Source organism: Spermophilus citellus, assembly GCF_964194105.1.
Source record: "Spermophilus citellus genome assembly, chromosome: 6".
Classification (NCBI taxonomy): domain Eukaryota; kingdom Metazoa; phylum Chordata; class Mammalia; order Rodentia; family Sciuridae; genus Spermophilus; species Spermophilus citellus.
Window position 1 is genome coordinate 64056003 of NC_138187.1, and position 19105 is coordinate 64075107.

General features: G+C 35.6%; 1 protein-coding gene across 5 annotated transcripts in view; it reads right to left on the bottom strand.

Annotated features, from left to right (window-relative positions):
- Positions 1-19105, bottom strand: part of MPP7 (MAGUK p55 scaffold protein 7) — a 258247-nt gene that overhangs the window by 140430 nt on the left and 98712 nt on the right. For 4 of the 5 annotated variants that reach the window (XM_081298034.1, XM_081298033.1, XM_081298036.1 and 1 more), the window contains one exon: positions 16661-16779. In XM_081298034.1, the coding sequence (XP_081154160.1) occupies positions 16661-16779 (119 nt within the window). The remainder of the gene's footprint in view (positions 1-16660; positions 16780-19105) is intronic. The other variant, XM_081298035.1, reaches the window with a different exon arrangement.

Below are 19105 nucleotides of genomic sequence, written 5' to 3' on the forward strand. Positions count from 1 at the left end.
ATATGTACCTGTGAAGACCACAGGACAACTGGACAGGTACATGGATGAATGGGTGGGTGGATGAGTGAGTGGGTGGGCAGTTAAAGATACAAAATACTTTTTTGTTCTTTAAATTTAGAGTGAATCATTTGAAATTAATTTTTACATATATGAAAGCCTATGATTTCACTTTTGTGGATTTTATATTATTTTGTTTATATTAATGTCTTATTCATGGAATTACAATAAAGTATTTTAAATAATGCTTGGAACTCTTTAAAATAACTCAAGGGGCTGGGGCTGAGGCTCGGGCTCAGTGGTAGCACACTTGCCTGGCACATTTGAGTTATTGGGTTCGATTCTCAGCACCACATATAAATAAATAAAATAAAGGTCTATCAACAACTAAAAAATATATACATATAAATAACTTGAAATGAAGATTTTATGAGTTATTTTATGTGAAAATAGAAAAAAATTTAAACATCTAATTCAATTCCTTCCTTTTGAAAGTATATTTTTTTTAGTTTTTTTCCTTTTGAAAGTATATTATTTCTAAACCATGATCACCAAAAAACTCTCCTAATTCCTGCCTTTATTGACACATTAGCAATGTGATATATTGATAATTGGCATTTACAATACTAAATTAACAATACTAAAATACAATAACTTTCACTTGAAACCAATTGTATTTTTTTAAAAATCCTCTATCTGTCAGAAAGATGATACAACATTCCTGAAAAAACAAACTGCATTCGTCAGTTATCTATGACTAAGCATAACACCTCAACAAACAAATGCAATGGGATGTGGACATACATTACTGTGTCCTATAGCACTCACTCAAGTTGTTGCAAAATGAATGGAAAACAATTGTTTGAACAAGAAAGAGATTGGAATGGAAGGTTTCCCTTTCTCCTGTAATCAAGTACCTCTTGTGAACACCTACCACACTTCTAGCAATGTGGAAAATGCAGAGATAAATTATCCACCTGCCTGAAGAGAACTTTACTCAATGAACAACTATGCCTGTAGTTGTACTAGGTGCTAAAAATACATTATATAGATGCTTACAACCAAACAGGAACATGAGATCAGTGCAAACAGTCCCTGAGGACCCCTCTAGAGCCAGCAAAAATAAATAAATAAACCAGTGCTCAGACTTGACCGGGAGCTATACACACCTCAGACTCTGATACTTACTCTTAGTAAGATTCATTGAACTGAGAGTTTTGTGTTAGATTCTTTTGCTCCTGCAATTTTTGATGGACAGAAGACTTTCTATGTGGGTTTGTTTTAACATGATAAATTAGAGTGGAGTAGGTATGGACCATGAAGATATTTTGTATAACAAAGATCCAGAATCAGATAAAGAAATTCCTACAAACCAACTAGAAAAAGGCAAGTATCTAGGGTAGCGGGGAGGATAGACAATGGATATAAAAAGGAAACTGGAATGGCCTATTAAGGCACGTTCAACTTCTAATACTCAAGTAAATATACAACTAGGAGATGGCATTTCAAATCAACACTTAGCAAAAATTAAAGTCTAATAGTTCCAAGTGTTGACATGTATGTGAGCCAACTGCAACTCTCAGACTGTAACACTATCACATGGAAGAGGAATTAGGCAACATCAAATACAGTGTGAGATGCACATCTCTAGGGCCAGAAACTCTATCCAGGTGTGACCACTTGGAGAAGTGGTCCTGTATGTGGTAAAGGGCAGTCTACACAAAAGTTATTTGCTGCCAAGAATGACTTGGAGAGAAAAGTGGTTTCCTGACTGTAGGGCTCTTGAACCCAGAGGGTGGTTCTCAATGGAAATAACCATTAAAAAGAACATAGATCATTTAAGATATTGCCACATAATGCCATATATAGCAATGTAGAGGAATGAATTAGAGCTATCTGTAGCACCATAAATAAACCCAACCAAAATGTTAAATGAAAAACTAGGCTACAGAAAAATTAATGTGTCAAATATGACTCTACATATGAAAATTCTTAAAACATAACAAAATAATATCTGTGAATACAAACTCAAAATGGCATTTATCTCTGGCAGGAGAAAGAAAAGAATGGGAACAAGGAGGGACTTCAACCGACTCTGTAATACTGTATTCCTTAAGCCGTGTGGTGAATATGTGCATGCTCAGCATATTATTCTCATTTTAATGCCCAAAATATTCCACCATTTTTTTTTTTTTTTTTTTTTTTTGCGGGGGGATAACCAGAGATTGAACCTTAGAGCTCTTAACCACTAGGCCATATCCTCAGCCCTTTTCATTTTTTATTTTGAGACAGGATCTCACTAGATTGGTTACAGCCTCAATAAGTTGCTGAGGCTGGCTTTGAACCTGTGTTCCTCCTGCCTCAGTCTCCCAAGCCACTGAGACTACAGGCGTGTGCCACTGTACCCGGCTCTCACATTTTTAAAATGAAAGTTACAAGACACACTTAGCAACTCAAGAACTTTTTTCAAGAGTCTAATCAGACTATCAATTTTTGTTGGAATTTTAAATAGAACAAAAGTTTATTAAGGCTGGAAAACACTGTCCTGAAAAAAAAGAGCCATGCAGCCAAAGGGATATAAGCAAGAGTGGTGCAGATCCTGGCATACAGCAGTGAACATGGCTAAAAGGAGGGAAAAAAGGGAGATGACAAGGATCGTAACAACTGTCCTCATCATAACGACTGTCCCAGACTCTATTTAAAGGAAATCATATTAATCTACATAACCCTCACAACAAACATTTAAGGAAGGTACTACTATCCTCGCTATGCACCAAATGAGGCACTGTGAAGCTAACTAATACCATAAGGTTATTATTTTCTTATTCTTGGCCCAGCCAGTATCTGAGTCCAAGCAATGGGACCCCCTCAGGGCCTGCTCTGAACTACAATTAGAGATGACTTTTAGCAGAGAATAGAGTTTAGATTTCTGGATATGCAGAACAGTATTCAGTGTACCTGCCTGTGATTGAGGTATTGCCAGAATGAGAAAGAATTGTTCATGAGATTGAGAGAAAAAGAAAACAAAACAAAAATAATTATGGAGATAGCAAAAGGTCTCGACTTGATGTGAATGAATCGTGAACATTCTTCTGGAGGTACAACATGCTTCTCTCTGGAAACCACTTTTTTCTCCATCAGTCACACGATGGACTTACGTATTCATTCTGTTCATTAACCAAAGGTGTAATATACCAAACTAAACTACCTAGATCAAATAGATCATGTAATTAGTTTACTAGTAATTCTAATTGGTGCCAGAACTGCAAATATATATCTCACTAGCCAGTAAGTCGTCCCCGCTACTGGATATGGTGTAATTACTGAGTAGAGCAACTTGGCAACACTCAATGAAGCAAGAGATGCCATCTCCGTGGCTCTGCAACTCCACTATTGGGTGTAACATCTAGAAAAGCCAAATATTTTCCTAGTGAAATTCCTATTCTCTGGATTTAGGGAATAATAGGAATTGCCTCTCCAAGGGAAATGATGTGACTCCACACATTCTAATGAATGGACTATCGTTAGGGCAGTTCTAGTTCTAGATAAGAAACCATTTTTACGGTGCACATAAATTCCTTATCATTCAACTATGACTAAATACGAATGTAAGATGGTGGTTCTGAAGTGAAGCATATTTTAATAATCACCTAAATGCACAATAACTTCCAGGAGGCCCTGTTCCATTCCATTAAATGCAGACCAGGCAGGAAGACACTGCCCCAGCAAGTATTCACAAACCTGGCTCCTATTCACTCATCCCTACTCCCGGCAAATCTCTAAAAAAGGCTGCATATGGCCACTGTTTTGAGAGTATGAATTACAAAGGCAACAATTTACTCAGGGCCTCAGGAATTCCTATCTTCAGCAGACTGTACATGCTTCCGTGCCTGAAAAAATGTAAACTATAACGTAAGAAATAACTTTGTCTGGCTTCTCCAACAGAGCTGGCTGGACAATTACCTTTGATTGGCCAAGGAGCATTACCAGCTGTTGAGACCCAACTCTCCACTCTGTCAGACCAGGTGGCCATGGATCATTCACAATGTCTGGCTGTCTTTTTCTTTTTCCTCCCGCCCAAGGCAAATGATATTTCAGAGGCAAGTAACATAACCTCCCTGATGGGTTTACACTCGGAACTTCACACCGTCTCCCCATCCCAAACTGCACAATTTCTTTCCAAAAGATCCCATACCTGTGAATACCTTATAAATAGTCTTTCAGCCTTGAATCTGATTCATTACACTATAACCATCACCCCCACCTCCAGTATGATGCTTTTCATTGCTTCTAGATAAGAGAGGAACTTACAAGTAACTGTTTATAAAACCATTGCTCAATAAAATGCTCTCTTCCTTTTTTAATTGCTTTACCACGTCAATTATCCTGTAAATAATCAGGATTTTCCAAGCTAATTTCATAGTAGTAATTACTACAAAAATTTAATGTATTAAATGTATCTTGTTAAAAGACTAAGATTGAAGATTACCTTCAAACTAGTTTTTCATTTTCTGAAGTGTCCAGGTTGGATATGTCAAATTTTAAAAGTACATTTCTATTCACGGGTTTCTCTATGAGCATCCATCTGCTCAGGGTTTATTTAGATTAAAAACTAAGAAGATTTTCACTTTTAGAATTAAACTAAATCCATGAGCCCTAAAAATTTTTATAAATTCACATTAATATAGAGAGTCAATACAAACTCCCACTAATTTTCCTCCCGTGCTTTACTTCTACCAGTCAATTAATACACCCATGACTTCATGTGTCCTTTTAAAAACAAAATTTCAGGAAATGTTTTAAGAAGAGAAATTGGATATTCTGGATTATAAATAAAATTATTCCTTGATACTGAGGAGTGGGTATTTCTTTTAAATTACCAATAAATAAAACTAGGAATGCACCTAACCTCAAAGTGTTTGTGGTGGGGCAACGAAGAGATTATCATGGCACTTCAAAGTGTCACCTGAACTTGGTTGTATGTACTATTGTGATTTACAGCAAACTGATAATCAAACGAGAGAACTTGTCTATTTGTAGGGGAAGGAAGAATAATCAGAGCATGGCCAGGATTATCTTTTATGGAAGAAGAAGGAAGTCTGCTTCATGTTTTCCCTTGAGTAAAATGGATCAAAACAGTAAGCAAATAATGTTCATGTTGGTTAATCTACAAAATTTGCAAGTTTAGAAATAAAGACGTGATTTACCAATCAGATCTTGTAAGAAGCTTGCACCAGAATGTATTAAGACAAACAAAAACTCCTTCAAGTCAGTAATTGAAAGAAAAATAACCAAATTAAAGTATGGGCAAAGGGAAATTTATTTCTAGTCTCAACTCCAACATAAAGAGCTTGGAAGTCTTCACTCAAGTCCTCATAACAAAAAAAAAAATGGAACAAATTCAAATATCAGTGATTTTTCTTATATCTAGCAGAGAATTTAAGTCACAGGGCAAACTTTCACACTGAAATCTGGAGAGAAAGGAGAATGCAGAGAATCACAGCTGAGCTCAGGAAGCAGGAGCAGAAGCTACTAAAGACAGGAACTTATAGAACACTGAAAATACTAATTTTGATGAGCTGATGGTGGCCAAGTGAAAACTAGTCTGAGAGTTAAAAAATTCTGTGGACCCAATCTAAGAAGCACCCACACACACTTTCCCCTAGGAGCCTCACCAAGTTCTCAGGGGTAGAGTTAGGAAGAAAAAAATCTCCCAGTGTTTCATTTGGAGAGGGAAGAGGAGTGAGAGGTGTCTGTGACTATTTTGAACTCCACAGGCCTAGAACTTTATCCATAACAAAAGCTTGCCCTATCCAAAGAAAACTGCTTTACTAGAGCTACACTGAACCTGTAAAAAAGGGTAATGAGACGACCCAAATCCCCTGTGCATTTTCCTCCCTTACCAATTTGAAATTGAGGGGCGAGGGGGGAGAACAGGGTAATAAGGGCTGCTGAGGATCACAGCCTAGGGACTCAGGTCACTAAGAAACTGACATTTAATTATAAAATTATAAAATACCTTCACTCTTTAATAACTTATCACCATCAACAAGTGTCAGAGTAAGTAATAGTAGATCGTAACAGAGAGCTACAAGACATAGGCTCCAAAAAGAGCTCAGAAGAAAATCCAAAGACAACAGATTGAGTGGCGGGGGACAGCATTAAGGAAACTAAAACCTCTGGCACTTGCCTATAGCAAGCCTTAAACGCAGGCCAGTTCCAAGCCATATTAACATAAAATCTCACACCAAAAGTCTAATTATTTAGTTCCTATTACCTAATACATCATGTCTAGCTTTCAACGAAAAATTACAGGGCATGATAATGGCAAGAAAAATAGTCTGAAGAGCTAAAGCAAGCTTCAGACTCGGGACTCAGATATGACAGAATTTGGAATCATGAAGTTGGGAATTTAAAATAAGCATCATTAATATGCTAAATCAACTCATGGAAAAAGTACACAACATGCAAGAAATGGGTCATGTAAGGAGAGAGGTGGAAACTGATAGAGAATCAAAGTGAAATGCTAGAAATCAGAAATGACTATAATGGAAATGAAGATTGTCTTTGATGCGCTCAACAGTAGAATGAGCATAGCCAAGGAAAACTTGAAGAGATGCTAAAAGAACTTTCCAACTGAAATGCAAACAGAAAAATGAATGAAAAGGTGAGGGTGGGGTGACAAAATATAAAAGAACTGTGGGACAATAAGAGGAGGAAGAGCATATACACATAAAAGGAAAATCACAAAAAGAGAAAAAAAGATCAGAGGAAATATTTGTGGTGATAATGCGGAGAATAACCTGAAATTAATGACAAATACCAAATCACACATCCAGGAACCAGTGGGGGGGAAAACACATCAAAAAGAAGAAACACCAAAAAAATCTACATTTTGACATAATATTAGAACTTCAGAAAATCACAAACAAAGAGAAAGAATTGGGGGAAAGCCTGAGGGGGGGAAACACCTTCCCTCTGATAGGAAAGATTTAATTTAATACCATCAGATTTAAAAAGAAAAAAAAAGAATATCAGATTTAAAAAAAAACAGAAACCATGCAAGCAAGAAGAAAATAGAGTGAAATATGTTTTAAGTGTTGGAAGAAAAAACTGTACAGCTCAATTTTTATCTCCAGTGAAATTGTACTGCAAAAGTGAAGGAGAAATAGGGATTTTTCAAACAAATATACCTTCAAACCATAGCATATACTAAATAAAATAAAGAGAACAGTATGGGTAAAAGGAAGACTCAATTATAGGTCATCTAGGAAATTCAGAGCAAAAGAAAGAGGCTGGAGAAAGATAAACCTTACTAACATGAACCAAAAGAATGCTACAGTACACATACCAATTTCAAACAAAGCAGGGGACAGAAAAAGAAGTCAATTCTCCAAGAAGACATAACTATTCTTAAGGTTTATGGTCCTAAGAAGAGAATGTCAAAATTCACGAAGCATAACTGATACAGCTGCAAGAATGGACAAATCCACTATCACCCTTGAAAATTTCAACATCCCTCTGTCAGTTACTTGACAGATCCAGCAGGCAAAAGCATCAGTAAGGATAAAACAACACATACAACACAAACAACACATACAACACAAACAACACATACAACACAAACATCACACCATCAATCAACTGGATCTGACATTTATGCAATATTTTATCAAATAATAGCAACATAGACATTCTTTTCAAGCTCACATAGAACACTCACCAAAACAGACGACATTCTGCATCATAAAACATAAAATCTAAAAGAATGGAAATCACACAACATGGAAGTTCAGATTACATGGAATTAAATGAGAAATCAATAACAAAGACAGCAGGAAAAAATCTCTAAATATTTAGAGATTGAAAAATTCTAAATAACACACGCATCAAAGAATTCTCAAGAATAACTTGAAATAAATGAAAATGGAACTCACAAAAGTTTGTGGATACCGAAAAACCAACAGCCTGAAATTTATAACACAAAGTAAACATTTCAAAAACAGAAAAATCTAATATGCATAATCTAACTTTCGCCTTTGGCAACTATAGAAAGAAAAACAAACATAAGACAAGACACAATAAAACTAGAGCAAAATTAAGTAAAATTGAAACAGAAAAAAAAAATAAAAATAAAAACTGATGATCCTATAACCAGGCTAGCCAAAAAAGAAAAAGAAGGAAGAAGGGAAAAAGAAAAAAATATATAGTATGAGACAATGACAACCAAATATTAGAAATGAAAGAGGGATCATAACTATTACCCCAAGGACAACCTTATGAACAATTCTGTCCTCAAATTTGACAACCTAAATGGTATGTACCAATTCCTTAAAAAAAAAAAAAAAAAAAACTAGTGATAAAAAAAACCAAAAGAGAAAAAGACAATCTGAATAGACTTATATTATCAAAGAAATTGAATCAATAATTAGTCAACTTCCAAAATAGTAAGTACCAGGCCCAACTGGTTTCACTAGTGAATTCTACAAAACATTTAAGGAAGTAAAATGTACCAATCAAATACAATGTCTGCCTAAGGATGTTGGGTTGGAAACAAGTAGAAAGCATAGAGTACACTTCTCGTTCCATGGATAACTCATATGAGGCCAACATTACCCCACAAGCAAAACTAGACAAATGACATTACAAAGTAGGAAAATTACAGAATAATATCATTCATAAACAGCAATGCAAAAATTCTCATGAAAATGTTAGCAAATTGAATCTAACAATGTATAAAATCATCATAGATCACAACCAAGTAGATTTACTACAGATATGTAAATATCGGTTGAACATTCAGGAATTAAGGATGTAATTCATTTCATCAACAGGCTAATGAAGAATAAAATCACATCAACAGATGCAAAAAAAAAAATTAAATCTAGCACCCATTCATGATAACTCTCAGCCAACTGGGAATAAATGTACTTTTTCAACCTGATAAAGAACAACAATGAAATAGCTATGGCTAACATCACACGTACTAATAAGAAACTAGATTCTTCTCCCATAAGATCATATGAAGGCAATGATGTCTCTTCCCACCACTGCTGTAACATACTGCATAGGCATTTCTAGTTAATGTTATAAGAAAAGGAAGGAGAAAAAAAGAGAAAAGGAAGAAATGAAACTGTCTTTGTTTACAGTGATATGATGAAATAATGAAATACTAGATACAGATCTAACAAAATACGAATAGAATCCAAATAAGAAAAACAAAAGAAATCAAATATCTCAATGAATGGAATGAGATTCTACCCACATGGGCAGGAAAACACAGTAAGTGTTAAGATGTCAACTCTTTCAACTTGATCTACTGAACACACAATCCCAATCAAAATCCCAGCAAGTTATTTTGTGAATATGATAAACTGATTCTAAAGTTTAAATGAGAAGGCAAAAGACCCAAAATAGCCAACATTGTACTGCAGACAAGCAAAGGTAGAAGATTCCTACTACCCTACCTCAAAACTTACCATAAAGCTATGGTAATCAAGATGGTGTGGTACTGGTGAAAGAATAGGTAAACAGACAATGGAACATGAAAAAAGAGCCCAGAAACAGATGGGCACAAATAAAATCAGCTGATCTTTGACAAATGAGAAAAGGAAATTCAATGAAAAAGGATAGTCTTCTCAACAACACTGGAACAAGTGGATATTCATATGGAAAACTTTTAATTTAGGCACAGAATTTACAACATTCACAAAAAAAATAAGCTAAAGAGAATCATAGATTCAAATGTAAACAAATACAAAAACTTATATAAAATTTCTAGGAGATAACAGAGGAGAAAACTAGGTGATCTTGAGTTTGATGATGAGTTTTAGATACTGTCATGTATCACTAACTGATGGGGATACATTTTAATATTGGGGACACTTTCCAAAAAATGCACTGTGAGATGGTGTCCTCATTTGTGCAAACACAAACTAAGACAGCAACGACCTAACTAGGCAACATAAACTCATGGGTCTGCAGTTGTATATGCAGTCCACTGTTGGCAAAAATGACATTTTGACTAACTCCAAAAGTACAAACAAAGAAAAACTGATGTGGGATTTTATATTAAAATTAGAAACTTATACTGTATCAGATAACAAAGAGAATATAAAGACAAGCCACAGTCTGACAAAATACATATCTGATAAAGACATATGTAAAAGATACAATGCAGCAGTGAGGGAAAAAAAACAATTTAAAAAAACAATTTTAAAAGATGTCTCTGGAGAGACATCTCAACAAAGAAGATGTACAGATGACAAACACACAAAAAGAAAAAACATATGAAAACTTAACAGGTTTCAAGGAAATTGCACACTGAAATAATAATGAGATACCACAACATACCTATTACAATAATGGAAATTATTAAAAAAAAAAAAAAAAACCTTGACCATACCTGATGAGGATACAGGGCAACAGGAATTCTCATTCATCTTTGGCGGTAATGAAAAATGGTACAGTCACTTTTGATGATAATCTGGGCAGGACACGGAGGTGCACACCTGTAATCCCAGCAGCTCAGGAGTCTGAGGCAGAAGGACTGCAAGTTCAAGACCAGCCTCAGCAAGGGGGCCCCTAAGCAACTTAGTGAGACACTGTGTCAAAATCAAAAATAAAAAGGGCTAAGGACGTGGCTCAGTGGTTAAGAGGCCCTAGGTTCAATCCACAATACTAAAGAGAAAAAAAAAAAAAAGATGATGACAACAATCTGTTTTCTTAGAAAACTAAACACAGTGTTACTGTATGATCCAGTAATCATGTTCTTATCATTTGCCCAAATGAGTTGAAAATATATCCATATAAAAAGCTGCACATGTATATTTATAGGAGCTTTACCAGTAATTACTTGAAACTGAAGGCAATGATCATGTCCTTCAATTGGTGAAAGGAGAAAAACTGTGGTACATGCATACAATGGACAAAATACTATTCAGTGACAAAAGGAAATGAATAATTAATTGAGCCGTGAGACCTGATGAAATCTTACATACTGCTAAATTGAAAAAGTCAATCTGAAAAGGCCTATATGATGCCAAGTAAATGCCAGTCTGAAAAATGCAAAACTATAGAGGCAGTAAAAAAATCAAGTGGTTACTGAGATAGGGAGAGAAGGTGGGTAAAGTATACAAGGTAGATTTATAGGGAGGTGAAACTATTCTTTGTGATACTGCCATGGTGGATACATGACAATGTGCATTTGTCAAAGTCTACAGAATCATTCAACACAAAGAGTCCTAATGCCAACTATGAACTTCAGTTAATAATAATGTATCAATGTTAAACTGATAAACATACCATGTTAACACAAGAGATTAATAGTAAGAGAAACTGGGGGGAGTGCTTGGAAAGCTATTCATATCATTTGCTCAATCTTTCTATAAATCAAAACTCTTCTTTAAAAGTTCTCTATTGGTTAAAAAGAATTCAATGGGAAAGCAGTAGACAAAGAATCCCAAGAATCCATTTTTCCAAAGACAATACATAAATAGCTAATGAACTCATGAAAAGATGCTTAACGTTATTTAGTCATGCTTCACTTCATATCCAATAGGATGGCTAGAATCAAAAAGAACCCAGATTAAAAATAAGTGTTGATAAGGAGGTATACACTGCTGGTGGAAATATAAAATGGTGTGATCACTTTGGAAAATACTCTGGCAGGTCTTTAAAATGTTAAACACAGAGTTACCATTTGACCAAACAATTCTATTCTTAAACATATACCCCAGAGAGTTGAAAACATATCTACACAAACACTTGAACACAAATGTTCTTAGGAACACTATTCTTAACAGTCAAGATGTAGCAACAGCCCAAATGTCTATCAGTGGATAAACAAATGTAGCATATCTATACTGTACTATTCTGCAAAAGAAAGGAATGAGGTACAAATACACACCAGGTGTAGGTGGAGCTTGGTATTAAAGTAAGTGACAGATGTCAGTCACCAAAAAAGCACATGATTCCATCTTTATGAAATATCCGAATGGGCAAATACACAAAGACAGGAAGTAGATTAGTAGCTGCTTAGACCTGATGAACAGGAGGATGTAGGGATTAGAAGATAATAACTAGGGGTGCAGGGTTTCTTTCTGAGGTGACCAGAAGGTCCTAAAGTTGACAATAGAGATGTTGCACACAACCTTGTAAATACACTAAAAATAACAGAATTTTGTTTTCAATTTGTGAATTATATAGTGTACAAATTATCTCAACAAATGTTAACAACAACAACAAAAAAAGTTACCACCTAAATGTTAATGAATCCCAAATAGAGTCGCCAAGTTTCACAAGTAAAAATACAAATACTGCATGGTTCATGCTTACACTAAAAACTTCCACACTATGTATCTGAAGTTTTACTACATGTCCTGTACTTTTCACTGCAGCCCTCCCCCCATACTAATTTTCCTCAACCCGGAACATAATTATCCTCACTTCTAGGTACATGTATCCAACCATATAATAGGCATGTCTATTTGATTATCCTCCAAATACCAAACAAACATAAACAAACTAAAATCATCTCTCATTTCCTCTGAGGACCAGCAAATATATAAGAACTGGTACCTGGGACCTTAAGTCTGGCTCCTGGAGTCTGCTTTCAACTCCCAATTGCCTGGTATAAACCCAGTGGATGGATCCAGGGGCAGGAGTTTTGAGACATTAAGTAAAGCACACATGCTGGAATCAGTCTCTGTCTCTCAAACTAAAAATCAGCTCCCCTTTCCCAATACTCTGTCACCATCATCCTTGAACTAGAATCTCATGCTCCATCAGTCTGCACAGCATACCAATTTGCTTCTGGAAGAAAAGTATTCTTTCAATTGGAAAGAAATGGGCAAAAAATCCCAAGTAGTCATCTTTCTAAAGATGATATACAAATAGTACAGAAAATGTTCATAACAGCTAAGAAAATGTTCACTTCTTTACTACCCTGCTTTAAACCTTCCAATACAATGGCTCCATCAGTCTGTACACCTTGGGCAGTTTAAGAGTAGGTCTCTGCTTAACTTTTTGCCACATGTTGTCCACTCTTTCTTAATTCACATACCAGCCAAAAGATAGTCCTTATTCTAAGGATACAACTCTTGCTCTTACCTCCAGACATTCTGCATGTCACTCCTCTGACCTAAACTCCCACTGTCCCCCAGAAATCTTACTTGAACAACTCCTACTCACTTGCAGGGTCTAGCTGATATCAAATCCCCCAGGGGGCCCTCCCTGAGGCCGGTGTTGAGTTACACACCTTACGCCTCTCATAAAAGCTCTCAACGTGATCTACCACAGAATGTTTTAATTGTCCACCTTTTCATCTGAGTCCTCTGGGAGACTGGAGATTCAACAAGGAAGGGGACTGTGCCTTCCTTGTTGAATATTTAGATATTCAGCCCTGACAGTCCCTATAGTGACTGGTTTATGGTAAGTACTCCACACACACAGTGTGAACAAATTAATCAATAATCAAAAGTTAAAGTTATGTAACAACATTACAAGGATCTAGCTGAGTATTTACCATTATTCCTTTAAGGCTGAAACCACTAAAATATGCACAGTAATTCAACCATAAAGAACTGTGTCTTTAAAATATCAATTTGTGTTTGCTGAAATATCTCAGAATCTGAAAAAAGAATAAAATTCAAATAACAACTTCTTTGCTCCTGCCCTCACACACATGTGGCTATTTAAATAAGGAAAACACATGCAACTATTTAAAAAGTAATGACAATTTGATATTCTTATCCTAGAAATCCAACACAACTATGAGTTAAAAACGGAAATTTCTTGAAGAAACTACAACCCAATTTCAAAGCAATACAATATCTAAGCTAGACATATTTTTTCTATAGAGAAATTAAAACAGATTACAAACATACAAATAAATAAAATTAAATTTCAAGAGATCTCAAAAGAAAAAAAAGTAAAGGGTAGAAGATAAATCTACAAATATTAGAACATAAAATATATGCTTCATGGACCAGTATATTTACTAATGATGGGTCAAAAATGTGGCTATACACCTAAGACTGCTGCTCCATCACACTCACTAGATTGTGTAAATTATAATATGCTTCTTCCACCCCCCCCCATGTATATATATTTTTCTATTCCTTTTCCAGGTTCTCTCTCAGTACCATTTTCCTTCTGTTACTTACAAAATCTCATACTCACAGATTTTATTATTCAGTTTTTCTACTTAATATCTCCAAAAAATAATCATAATAATCCTCATTTACCACCTGGAAGCATAATCCTATTTCTTTCCAGTGACAAGTTCAATACCCCAAGGTGGCATGCTGTACCTGTTACAGACTGAAATGCCAAAATGTCTCTTTTTAAGTCTATTTTTACATTATCTCCAAAGGTTATTCGTATTTAAAACTGTGTGGTGATTTACAACTAGCTTTTTTATATACAAAATTGGATGATGAAAATTTTGTGCTAGGATATAAAAATCAAATTTTGTGTTCACCCAGTTTTAAATCACAGCCTAACCGCTTTAACTTCAGGCAAAAGCGCATAAAACCAAAGCACATTTTGATTCACTCTAAAACAAATCTTTTCAAACAAATTCCTTCTGCTCTATCAAGATTTATGTACAAAAGCTGAAGGCTTCTATCCTCCAACCTTGAATAGAGGCACTTGGAATACAGAGAAGTGGTTTTTTCCAGCTGTTTAAAGCTACAATCCCATGAGTCTGCCTCGTGGAGGCATTTAGACTTTACTTATTTGAAACTAATAGAATGGGTCAGTCAAAGGACACACTTGAGATCTGCATCTGATCAATGTTGGGGGTAGGGAGAATGTATTAAGAAATTGAGAATGTACTAAAGGTACATAATAAAACTAATTTTTAAAAGACATTTTATAGTAATTACTGAAAAATATTTAGAATAGCACACATTAACCATGCTATCTAAATACCAGCAACAGCCATTTATTTGCTTCTATTTTTAACAAACCAGATATCGACGCCGTCCGGAATGCTTCCTAACTACTTGTTACTGACATATACTTTGGAAAACAGCCTATGCTTAACAGTTACCAGCCAATGTAACTTGAGAATCTGTTGTATATCTTAGTTTTGTTCTTTTAATAGAAATAACAACCACCTCTGTAGTTTTTCACGTGCTGGGTAATTATCTTTTGCCTCAGTATTTAATAATGTCTATTTAACATTGCCTAACCTACACATCTATCAAAGAACTTACAGTTATTTTATCTGAAACTTGCAACCCTGCCAACAGATATTCTAACTTCCATTTTACATAAGTAAATTGATATAGTAGTCATGCTCTTAAAAAATACAAACATACAGCCATTGTTTGGGGACATTTTATTTAATAATCAAGGGATGATGATGCCAAGTCAAATACACTCTATTCCCCCATCAAAGGATCAAGTCAATATAAATCAATCCATAGCTATTCCACTCCCATACATACAACACAGAAATATTTCTATGATTACCTCACCAAGTCATAAACTTCATCTACTGTAATCTCAAAACCATTTCTAAGAAACCCCAAGAAAGCAACTAAACTGCCTAAAATTATTTAGAGCACAAAGATACCTTGGCAATTACCTTATTATAAAAAGTAAATAAATGAACAAATAAAACTTCAAATGCATTGCCATGGAAATGCCATGTATCAGCTTTCACTTCTCGAGAACTGTTACTACTCAGAGCACACAAATCTCAGTAAATTGCACAACAAGAAAAAAAAAAATATATATATATATATGAAGAATTCTGTTCCATAATGCAATTGCAACTAGAAGTGGCTCCTTTTCAAATACTGTACATCAATTAAAAGCCTCCTATCATGACAGACAACCATAACAAATTTAGCTGAATTAAGCATAGGTCCAGATTTCATGGAGGCAAAGGTTTCTACCTCCTACAGACTCAAGTAAGACTCTAAATTTCTTTCAGCTTGAATTAAATGAGAGAAAATGCAATTCATATTTCCAGAAGCAAGAGTAACATATTTTCCAGTAAGTTTCTTGTTCTCATTTTACTATTTTAAGAGTTCTGATCACTCCCAGTGTTTCTGTAAGACAAGATCTGGTTCCTGGTGGCTGATCATTTTCATGGCATGATGCTTTACTAAAACCGTCTCCAAAAACTGTTTTTATTCATATTTAGGTTCAGTGTATTTATCTACAAAATACCATTTCAATGGAGTTGTGCCAATAAAAGAAAAGAGCTTACTAGAATTTCAGTTGACTTTGTTAAAGGAAATTATTTTAAATTAATGTGGCTACTGAACTGCTGCCATCCTTGACCTCAGAAAATATATTCCTTCTAATTTTTGCTGTGAACATTTATTTATTTAAGTTAAATTCCAGCTCATGAATGTTGACCATGAAGGAGGCTAAACCTTCCTGCTACTATTTCATATTCTTTTTCTAAACAAGGGAAACCACATGTTTGCTGCATTAGTATGCACAGCCAGATCACCATCATTAAGTGAAATCATCTATGTATTTTTGGTAGAATCTTTAACAACTTCCACGCCTGTCAGTGAAATGAAACAAGGCTGTTTTGTTTTCAGAGAGCAACAATTTGATCTCTGGTTTACTAGATGGCGCTCAAAATATTTTTCCATATGTTTTTTTGCAAAGAGAATCTGACATCAGCATGGTTTACCTTTACCAGTGAATGCAGGCTTTTTTCACCAAACATATCCCAGAGGAAGGTCAGGTCTTCCTGGCTATCCACATGTGGCTGCAGCTGGGCTGGCAGAGCAGCCAACAGCTCATAGAGACCTATAAAATGAAAATAAAACACAAAGCGTAATCTTAGAGTGATCTCATTAATTTCGCTTAAGGTGTGTGTAAATGACGGCTGGAACATGTCATTTTAACTGGATTTGTATTCTGGGTCATCAAGCAAAACACTGCGCCAAAGAAGCAAAGTAAAGTTTTTTGATTTTTCAATTCCAAAGAAGTATGTATTAACAGACAAGCTTTTACCTTTCACGGTTGTCAACATTCTGCAGTCATCCAAGTTTACATAACCCGAGACAGAAAATGTGTACAGGTTTTCAGAAAAAGAAGAAAACGCATACATTCCTTTCCTTAATCGTTATTACATTTCCCTCACTGCTAGCCAAAGAGTGAAATGAGTCATGAATAGGAAAAACTTCCTTAGGAGAACAGAAAATTGATAGAATGGTCTACTAAAAAGGCTTTGCACTGTCCAGAGAGTTCCTAATAACATATAGCTTCAAAAATATGTGTATTAACCTAACATTAAAAATCAAGTTCTACTAAGGAAGACCAAATAATCTGCCCATGGTGCTACATTATTGTAGTCAACAATTAAGAAAGAGAAAGCTACACAGGACTGAGTCTAAATTGGGGGTATGTGACGTTCATCTAACTCCCCTCTGAAAGAGTTAAAATAGCAGACACAGGTTCCCCATGGCATTTGCTCACTGGAAGACTCCTAGGGGCAGACAGTAGCATAGTGTTCCACAGTAGCATGCTACACAAACCATCCATCTCCATCACAGGCCGTCAGACTCCTGTCCAAGAAATGTTGCAACAGCGCTTGCCCGAGACTCTTTAGGGAGGTGACCTGGCAGAAGTCAGTATCAACTCATAGCACATGTTTCATTTTCCAGTGGGATTACATGAGGTAAAAAGGACAAAATTCCTTTTATTTCTGTCTGCTGTCTACAAAAACACCAAGACCTCATGGGACCAGCAACACACGGGACTGCTGTTATTTTGGATCTGAATAAGTGCTGCTGTTCATCACAGGGACAGCTTTACAAGATATTCAGCTAGCAAAGAATAGTATATTATGGGCTGCTGATTAGTAGATCTGTTATCTTCCTAAAGCAGGATCACACCATGCTAATCAGTGATAATTCACAAGCAAATGCGTAAGGTACCACTCTGAAAGTTTGACGGGTAACTTGGGAGATTTGATTAAATTCAAACATTCCTAAGGCTGTACTTAGACCCTACTAAAAAGCTAAAACTCTATTTAAAAAAAAAGAAAACACTTCTCCCAATTAAATTCTTAAATATTTTTGATGCTTTACATTTATTCCCTAAATACCTGGAATACTGCCTAAGCCGGCTCTTATTTCCCATTTTGTAAAACTGTTTTTAAAGTATGTCAACCTAACTCAATAACAACATAGGTCTGTGTGTATGTGTGTGTAAATGTCTGCATGAATATGTGTGTGTGTGTGTGTGTGTGTGTGTGTCTGTCTGTCTGTCTGTTTCCGTCTCTCCCCCTCCACACAGCCCCAAGATCAGTAGTTAAGGTCAGAGGTTCAAAATGTAAAATCATGTTAAAAGAGTGGAATTTCATTCTTTTACTACTGATTTCAGGAGTTATAAAAATAATTACCTATCCTTGGGGTAATATGAGTTAGGGTTTAATTAAGGATAACTATTTCAACTGTGATATAACTTACATAGGTCAGTATTCATCATGTTCCATATGTAACTCAGATCCAGTCATTGTTATTACTAATTATTGTTACTAATCATATTATTACTGAAAAGCAAAAGTTCAGATCAAACATAGATCCAAACCCCATGTCTATATTTGGAGCATTTCACATAAGTTACTGAATCTTGTTTCCCTCATGTGTTTAAAAGGAAATGACAGAAGGCGTAGCTCAGTGGTAGAGTGCCTGCCTAGCACGCATAAGGGCCTGGGTTCAACCCTCAGTACTGGGGGGAAAAAAATAATTGACAAGTGGTAAAACCACACAGGCTACACACACACACACACACACACACACACACACACACACAATAGTACATAGAAAACTAGTGAAATCTGAATAAAGTCAATGGGGTATCCTAGTCCATTCTGTGGTGCTATCACAGAATATCACAGACAGGGTAATTTATAAATGATATAAATAATACACATTTACTTGGCTCATGGTTCTGGAGACTGGGACCAGGTGAGGGCCTTTGTGCTGTGTCAACTCATGCTGGAAGGCAGAAGTGCAGAGCAAGGGAGCAAGAGGGGGCCAGACTCACTTTTACAGCAAGCCCACTCCTGCATTAGCATCAGTCCACTTGTGAGAACAGAGCCCTTATGACCTGATCACCTCTTTTG